Source organism: Salvelinus sp. IW2-2015, linkage group LG24, assembly GCF_002910315.2.
Source record: "Salvelinus sp. IW2-2015 linkage group LG24, ASM291031v2, whole genome shotgun sequence".
Classification (NCBI taxonomy): domain Eukaryota; kingdom Metazoa; phylum Chordata; class Actinopteri; order Salmoniformes; family Salmonidae; genus Salvelinus; species Salvelinus sp. IW2-2015.
The window spans coordinates 9,917,676-9,926,857 of NC_036864.1; the positions used below are offsets into that span (position 1 = coordinate 9,917,676).

Here is a 9,182-nt window from a genome sequence, read left to right on the forward strand (position 1 = left end):
TTGTTCCTGCCCCTGCACTGTGGTCATTTTGCTCCCATTGTAAACAGCACAATCAGCGATATCTTGGATATGTTATCAATATCTTAGCTATAAATAATGCTTTTCCAGGTCAGGTGATTAAGAAAAACTGCCTGGCCTACTTCAGATCATCACATCACGCTTGTCCACAGTCGCCCACGTCGAAGCCTTGCGTGTACTTGTGTTACAGAGAGCACTGTTGGCAGCCTGGTCGAGAACCCTTGTGTCTGCCGCAGCCAGGAGTTGGCACAGCCTTGGTTAACAGCTGGACAACGCCCCCGAGCCACCCTAGACGCTCCTGCATAATGCAGGGCTGATTCACCCACTCCACCCACACCTGCGGTCCCAAACCGCTGGGCCCCAGCCCTGTGTGGTGAGATGTGAGAGAGGAAGAATATCAAGCTCAGTGAACGAACGTGTTGTTGACGGAAAGGAGCAGAAGGGAAGAAGGAGAAGAGGCAGACTGGTACAGGGACGCAGAGTAAGGAGTGACTTGTCACCACAGGCAGTTCGCGCACCATCCCAGTCACAGGCGAGTTGTTGCAGGCCCTGTCACAGTAGCCATCTTTTGATCCAGAGCCTGGGGACAGACCTCCAGCACCAGTCGTAGGGACCGGCCACAGGTGAGGTGAGCACCTGAGGAGAGAGGACAGGTGCGGTACAGTAGGGTGTTTAAGACAAATTACTAATTTACAAAATAACAGAAACTATCCTCAAAAACCATAACCCAATCGTCGATGCTAGCGAGATTCCAGTTGAAAATCGGAAGTTTACATAACCTAGGGTGTCTGTAACGGGATCAAGCGGAGTCATTTATTAAACTCGTTTTCAACCACTCCACACATTTCTTGTTAAACTATAGTTTTGGCAAGTTGGTTAGGACACTACTATTGTGCATGACACAAGTCATTTTTTCAACAATGTTTCCAGACAGATTATTTCACTTAGAATTCACTGTATCACAATTCCAGTGGGTCAGAAGTTTACATACACTAAGTTGACTGTGCCTTTAAACAGCTTGGAAAATCTCAGAAAATGATGACATGGCTTTAGAAGCTTCTGATAGGCTAATTGACATCATTTCAATCAATTGGAGGTGTACCTGTGGAGACGCCTTCTATCTCTTGAGAGAACGTACTTTGGTGCAAAAGTGCAAATCAATCCCAGAACAACAGCAAAGGACCTTGTGAAGATGCTGGATGCTTTTAATCATGCTGTCTGATGAAACAAAAATGAAACTGTTTGGCCATAATGACCATCGTTAGTTTGGAGGAAAAAGGGGGAGGCTTACAAGCCGAAGAACACCATCCCACCTGTGAAGCACAGGGGTGGCAGCATCATGGTGCTTTGCTACAGGAGGGACTGGTGCACTTCACAAAATAGATGGCATCATGAGGTAGGAAAATTATGTGGATATATTGAAGCAACATCTCAAGACATCAGTCAGGAAATTAAAGCTTGGTCGCAAATGGGTCTTCCAAATGGACAATGACCAAGCATACTTCCAAAGTTGTGGCAAAATGTCTTAAGGACAACAAAGACAAGGTATTGGAGTGGTCATCACAAAGCCCTGACCTCAATCCTATAGAAAATTTGTGGGCAGAACTGAAAAAGCGTACACAGAACTGAGTGTATGTAAACTTCTGACCCACTGGGAATGTGATGAAAGAAATAAAAGCTGAAACAAATCATTCTCTATTATTATTCTGACATTTCACATTCTTAAAATAAAGTGGTGATCCTAACTGCCCAAGACACAGAATTTTTACTAGCATTAAATGTCAGGAATTGTGAAAAACTGAGTTTAAATGTATTTGGCTAAGGTGTAAACTTCCGACTTCAACTGTATGTCATATTTATATGTAATGATAAAGAGTCTACATTAGCACAAACTTGAGCTAGTGAGCTAAATTCAAGACCATGAATCTAGTAACACTTGAATTTAAGTCTAGACTAGGACCTTCTGTCCTTTGGAGTGACTGAAGAAGTCGTCAGGCCACACGTCCTTCCCGAACATGACGTCGTCGTTGAGGTAGATGAACTTCTGAGACAGGCCTGGGATTCGGTGGATGTGGGTCTCAATGGCAGGGGAACTGAAAGTGGGCAGGTGGGTGTGGTTCTGGAAGACATCCTACACAGGAGAGACAATCATATGGCAACTTGGATTTTCTTTCCTAACTAAAGGCCCAGAATTCTTCCTGCTCCGGTTACAACATCCCTTATTTTCTGTTATTGTCAACAATCATGTGAGAGTAGTACTGTAGGTCTCAGGTGTACCTGGTGTGTTACCACGGTGATGCGGGGGTTGTCCAGGTTCAGCCAGGAGGGGATCTGCCCATTGGTCACGATGAAGATGTGTCGCACCCAGGGGGCGTGTGTCTCTACCGAGCGCAGCGAATAACGCAGCTCCTCGTTGTCCTCGAAGCGACTGGCCGAGACGTCRTCGTCCTGCTTGGACTYGMGGGGGCAGAGAGCAGAGCAGAGMGGTCTGAGACATGCTTTCACCGTGCTCTGAAAAGAGACCAATCCAAAATGTTTGCACTACATGTCATTGTATTTTATCCTCACGGTCGAATAGGTAGAAAACAATGGAAGTTCTCCGTCCAGCAGCTTAGTTCCACTCAGTGATACCTACTACACCATGAATGGACAGTGGAACTGCATTAGGAGCGCTAACTTTCYTCTCTTTACCTAGACATATACTGTTGATCTTCCCTGATAGATAGTGAGTGACGGGACAGAGGCAGAGTGAGGTTTTACCTGTGTGATGGCAGTCAGGTCCCAGAAAAGATAAGCAGCGCTGATGGTCAGCTCTTTCCCGTCCAGTGTCAGGTTCTTTTTGGCCTGCTGGGTCAGGTCAGTAAAGTCCTGAGGGCTGTTCAGATGGAGCAGGGCGATACTGGCCTCCGTATACAGCTGGAACTATGGGAAAGAGAGAGACAGAAACACAAACATGTCAGTGTGGCACCAGAGACAGCAGATGCTACTCAGCATAGCCATGAGAAAACAACTCAAATATCACAGCCTTTATTTGTAGCCAAGGACACAACCTCCACAACAAAACAGAGATATTTTTATGAACCACTTTAGCTGTAGTGGCCATGTCAAAGGTTATATGGCTGGGCCTAAAATCCATTATTGTGACTGGTTACCGCTCCTGTTCCAGGGAAGAATTCCGTGTGACAGAGACGACAAACAGAGCCYCCACATGACGGGTGCATACACAGACTACTAGGCTGAACATGAGCTGGGTTCAAAGCAATTTGATTTGGATGACCTATAACCTCTGACCCGTGGCCAGTTTAAAGGATGGACCACATCAAAGCAGAGGACTCGTCACCACCAACCACAACTACTGTACCCTTCAAGAGAGAATACCCCACATTCATGCCACTGGGGATATGGGAATGAGAGTGAGTGAGTGAGGCAGGGTTCGAAGGAAGGAAAGAGTGGGGCGGGCTCTTGGGAAATTCTGTGATGTCATTTCTGTGTGGGGGAGCTGGTATTGATCTCAGGGTTGCAATGGAAGGCATGGCTCGGTATCCTTGCATGGGTCATCTCAGTCGTTGTGTACGTGTGTCATCTCAGTCGTTGTGTGCGTGTCTCATCTCAGTCGTTGCCTCTCATAACCATCTGTCCCGACTCCCTCATCTCCTTAGTCCCTCGCCTTCCAGACAACCCACAAACCACTGAGCCAGAACCCAAACACCTTACTACTGCATGTCTCCCTCTCACCCTTCACATGTTTTTCTCTGCTCCCGTTGTTATATAAATCCCGAAGATGAGGCAGGGACAGCCAACTGGAGATCCCACTTCCATTTTTATTAGCCCCTTTAATAGGAGCTGATAACACACAGCTCCATGTGCCTGTACAAGTGCACGCACACACCTCCATGTCACGGTAACACAAAGACAATAGTAAACATGGCTTTATATAGCTTTACTAGGAAAGGCATTGGCAGTAACATCGACATTCTCGTCCACATCTGCCTGTCAGCAGCCCGTCAGAAGACGCAGGCGTTTAGTTGAAGTATTTAAGGTCACGTCATACCCGTTATCATGAGCCAATGTCAATAGTGACCAGAGGATCCAAACATCAYCTGTTCTTCCTACTCCTGACATTTTAAACTATTAGTCAGTTGACACAAAGATGTGTATACATACAAACCACAAATACAGTAAAACCTTGAACCACATGCTCCGGAAGCAAAAAACTGAAGCCTAAATATACCTAACCTGGGTAGCCCAAACCAAATCTTATGTGTATCACGAGAGTCTAACGTACACCAGAGCCCAGTAAATATTTTAGCACAACTAAAATGAGTCAGAGCAAAACGTCACAGTAGTGTTGAGCGAAAGGGAGGCTTCATAACGTCATACGATCGTCGATCCATCATCCCCCCACGTCTCAAACTTTACAGCAGGGATCATCAACTACATTCAGCTGATTTTGTTCTAGAGGATGGCTGGCGGCCCGGAACAGAGTTACAAATCATTTGTAGACTGCAAGTTGATCGCAAGAAGCCCAAACAGATGTAATATTTGACTAAATCATCATTATAAACCTTTCTTACGTTTGTATACGATCACGTGTCTCTATTAAGAGTGGGACTGCTTGGGAACAGGTTTCCCCAAATTAAAATCACAAGGAGTTCATTTCCTGGTGTTATAACAATATTTTCTGTCCAACAATAAATTCAAAAATATATATAATATTTTGCGGGCCGCCAGTTGGGAAACGCTGGTCTACAGTATAACCAGGGGTCATTCCAGTCATATGATGAAGGCAAGTGAGGTGAACGGGGAAATGATGCGTCTTGGTGGAATCTATGGATTCCCCGTGGTCTGGCTCATCCAGCGATAATGCTGCAGCTTCTGGCACACGTCTTCAATATCAGCATGGGTTTGAATCCAGCCTACTTCCCTTTGATACAATCTCTCCCCACGGTCATTATCTCGCACTATCTGTTCAATAAAAATCTGAAATACCCAAAAATGATATACATAAACACCAAAATAGTACTAGTGTGACTATCATGGCTTTAAATGTAGTTATACTTTACTGCTTCTATTTATTTACTATTTTAGTCTATTCTCTACATYCACATTAGCTGCACATTCTAAATTCTAACCTTGAGTACATAAACAATAGGCTATCCTATACAAGTTAGCTATACATTAATAACAACATGCCAGTTAGAGGAACACACAAACGGAGGGCAGTATTTTCTAGTTGACAGTGTGAGCAGATGGGGGTCGTGGGGCAGCTTTCATCTCTCTCCCGCTCTCCCCTCCGTCTCACCTCCATCTCTAGCCCCCCCGTGTACATTGTCGGTCCCTCTCTCGCCACCCCCTCCGTGTCCCCTAAACAACCCCTCCTGTGTCTCTAAAACCCCCTCCGTGTCTTCGTCTCTGCATTCTCTCAGTCTCGTCTGCCCCATCCGTGTCTCTGCATTGTTCTTCTCAGTCTCTCCTCCCATCCGTCCTGTCGTCTCTGCATTCTCTCAGTCTCTCTCTCCCCATCCGTGTCTCTGCATTCTCTCAGTCTTCTCTCTCTCCCCATCCGTGTCTCCTCTGCATTCTCTCAGTCTCGCTCTCCCCATCCGTTGTCTCTGCATTCTCTCAGTCTCTCTCCTCCCCCATCCGTGTCCTCGCCATTCTCTCAGTCTCTCCCTCCCCCATCCATGTCTCTGCTCTCTCAGTATCTTTCTCCCTTCCACCATCCTGTTCTTGTCTCTGCATTCTCTCAGTCTTCTCTCTCCCATCCGTGTCTGCATTCTCTCCGTCTCGCTCTCCCCATCCGTGTCTCTGCATCTTCTCTCCGTCTCGCTCCCTCCACGTCCGTGTCTCTTGCATTCTCTCCCCGTCTCCTGCTCTCCACCCATCCGTGTGCTCTGCCATTCTCTCCGTCTCGCTCCCTCCATCCCCGTGTCTCCTGCATCTCTCCGTCTCGCTCTCCCCATCCGTGTCTCTGCATTCTCTCCATCTCGCTCTCCCCATCCGGTCTCTGCATTCTCTCCGTCTCTCGCTCCCCTCCCCATCGCTGTTCTCTGCATTCTCTCCCGTCTCGCTCTCCCCATTCCGTGTCTCTGCATTCTCTTCAAGTCTCGCGCTCTCCCCATCCGTGTCTCTTGCATTCTCTCAGTCTCTCTCTCCCCATCCGTGTCTCTGCATTCTCTCCAGTCTCTCTCTCCCCCATCCATGTCCTCTGCATTCTCTCAGTCTCTCCCTCCCCACCGTGTCTCTGCATTCTTCTCAGTTCTCCTCTTCTCCCATCCGTGTCTCTGCATCTCTCTCCGCTTCTCGCTCCTCACCCATCCGTGTCCTCTGCATTTCCTCCGTCTCGCTCCCATCCCGTCCGTGTCCTCTGCATTCTCCCGTCTCGCTCTCCCATCCGTGTCTCTGTCGTTCATCTCCGTCTCTCCTCCTCCCCATCCGTGGCTCTGCATTCTCTCCGTCTCGCTCTCCCATCCGGTCTCCTGCATTCTCTCGCGTCTCGCTCTCCTCCATCCGTGTCTCTGCATTCTCTCCGTCTCGCTCCCTCCCATCCCGTGTCTCTGCATTCTCTCCGTCTCGCTCTCCCCCATCCGTGTCTCTGCATTCTCTCGTTTCTCGCATTCTCCCTCTCACATCCGGTCTCTGCATTCTCCTCCGTCTCTCTTCTCTCTCTCTGCGTCTCTCTCCCCCCCCTCTGCGTCTCCCCCCCTATACGCGTCTTCCCCCCCCCCCCCCCCCCCCTCCCCTTCCCCCTCCCCCCGCCCCCTCCCCCCCCCCCCCCACCCCCCCCCCCCCTCCTGCGTCCTTTTCTTCTTCCCCCTCCTCACGATCTCCCCCGTGCGTCTCTGATTCTCTCAGTCTCTCTCTCTCTCCCCGCCGCGTCCTCCTCCCCCCTTGCGTCTTGCATTATCTCCGTCTCTCTCACTCCCCCTCCGTGTCCTGCATTCTTCTGTCTCTCGCCCTCTCCCCCTCCGTGTCTCTGCATTCTCTCCCGTCTCCTCTCCCTCTGCTCTCTCTCCCCCATCCGTGTCTCTGTTCTCTTCGCCCTCTGTGTCTCTCTCACTCCCCCCTGTGTCTGCTAGCATGTCTCTCTAGTCTCACTCCCCCTCCCGCGTCTCTCTACTCCCCCTCCTCCGCAGTATCTCCCTGCTATTCTCAGTCGTCTCTCCAACTCTGCACGTCTCTCTCCCCCCTCCGCATCTCTGCATTCTCCTCAGTCTCTCTCCCTCTGCCGTCTCTCTCCCCCCTCCAGATCTCTGCATTCTCTGTCCTTCCCCCTCCGTGTCTCTGCACTTCTCTCCCCTCCTGTCCTGCATTCTCGGTCTCTCCCCCCCCGTTGTCTCTGCATTCTCTCCCTCTCCCCCTCCGTGTCTCTGCATTCTCTCTCTCTCTTCCCCATTCTCCCCTCCTCCCCTCTCCCTCCCCGTCTCGCTGCATCTCCCCTTCCCCGTTCTGCTGCTTCTCCCCCTCCCCGTCTCGCTTCACCCCCCACCCCCCCCGCTGTCTCTCTCCCCTTCCAGTTGTCTCTCTCCCCCCTCCCGCCGTCTCTCCCCCCCGCCCCCGTCCCTCTCCCCCCCTCCCGCCGTCCTCTCTCCCCCCCTCCCGCCGTCTCTCTTCCCCCCTTCTTCCGCCGTCTCTTTCCCCCCCCGCCGTCTCTCTCCCCCCTCCCGCCGTCTCCTCCCCCCTCCCGCCGTCCTCTCCCCCCCTCCCGCCGTCTCTCTCCCCCCCTCCCGCCGTCTCTTCGGCCGTCTCCCTCTCCCTCCGTCTCTCTTAGTCTCTTCCCTCTCGTCCGCCCCCCCCCTCCCGTCTCACTCCCCAGGAATTTTTAAAGCCTTGAGACAACTGAGACATTGAATAACCAAGACAAAATATTGAAGTGCCTTTGAACAGGGTATGGTAGTAGGTGCCAGGCACACCGGTTTGAGTGTGTCAAGAACTGCAACGCTGCTGCGTGTTTCACGCTCAACAGTTTCCCGTTTGTATCAACAATAGTCCACCACCCAAAGGACATCCAGCCAACTTGAGTCCATGTCGAGTCCATGCCCTGCCTAATAAGCTGTTCTGAGGGCAAAGGGAGGTGCAACTCAATATTTGGAAGGTGTTCCTAATGTTTTGTACACTCCGTGTAGCTTTGTAATAGCCTGTATCAATGCCTGCGGTGAGACAGAACTACAGTAGTTATTTWTTTTTTTACAGTACAGTAAATTTTCTTTGATTATCTCAGAGTAATCTGGCTTGTTACTGGCATTCGCCCTCCCGAAATATTTCAGTTCTGATTAGAGAAAATGACTAGATAGACAACCCGTGGCCAAACTAAACCTGGGCTCTTTACTACCATAATAACTTAAAATAGATGGAGACCTCTTCTGCTTAAGTGTTATTACTTATTTAATTCGGCATAATTATATTGTTTAAGGTCTGTGGTTATGGCAGACCTTATGGACAGTGTCCATGTTCAGTTTGAACACAATAGATTCTGTTTTGATCCTGTCTGATATACAAACGGTTGGAGCACGGCAATGACTAGCCCATCTTTCACGTCATGATTCTGAGGTACAGCAAGGGTGACATCTTGTGGCTATATGAATATAGTTACATATTATATTCATTTGTGCTGGAATTGTATATTATTTTTTCCTAAAATCTGCATTTCTCATTAAATGTAAATAAAATACGTTGTGGCATATCTGTGCCTGGTTAAGAAAACAAAGAACGTGTTCATATGATGAAATGGCATACTGTATTATGTCAAACACTGCCCTCTAGTGAAATAACAGATAACTCTCCCTGTCTAAAATAAATACTGTATTTGATTTAGTATTGTGTTTTCCTGCTAGATTATGCCATTTGTTTTCCTTTTTCCATCCAGGTTAGTCTTACCTGTTTGATCTTGCCAGTGACAACAGATGGCAGTTTGACTCTGAGCTGCTCTGTCTCCTTGAAGGATGCTGGGAAGCCACTGAGGTAGGCCAGGCTCTGCATGCGGACCAGACCTGGTGCTTCCTTATCTGTGGTCTACAGGAGGAACAACAGCACAATAGCTTATTGTTACCACATGACTGTGTGTCCATTTGCTTATTCAGCCTTAAGTAAGGACCAGTGTATCCAAGTGGGGTAAATGCTCAATCATATAACTGTGCTGGATTCAGAAAGGTCTTAGAAGTGTT

General features: G+C 49.0%; 1 protein-coding gene across 1 annotated transcript in view; it reads right to left on the bottom strand.

Moving 5' to 3' along the window:
- LOC111951374 (N-acetylglucosamine-1-phosphotransferase subunits alpha/beta) overlaps nucleotides 1–9,182 on the bottom strand; it is an 18,785-nt gene that overhangs the window by 7,425 nt on the left and 2,178 nt on the right. Inside the window, exons 5-11 of the mRNA XM_023969427.2 lie at nucleotides 9,151–9,154; nucleotides 8,896–9,030; nucleotides 2,779–2,940; nucleotides 2,296–2,475; nucleotides 1,979–2,149; nucleotides 611–654; nucleotides 198–384 (exon numbers count right to left, since the gene is read on the bottom strand). Of these exons, the coding sequence (XP_023825195.1) occupies nucleotides 198–384; nucleotides 611–654; nucleotides 1,979–2,149; nucleotides 2,296–2,475; nucleotides 2,779–2,940; nucleotides 8,896–9,030; nucleotides 9,151–9,154 (883 nt within the window). The remainder of the gene's footprint in view (nucleotides 1–197; nucleotides 385–610; nucleotides 655–1,978; nucleotides 2,150–2,295; nucleotides 2,476–2,778; nucleotides 2,941–8,895; nucleotides 9,031–9,150; nucleotides 9,155–9,182) is intronic.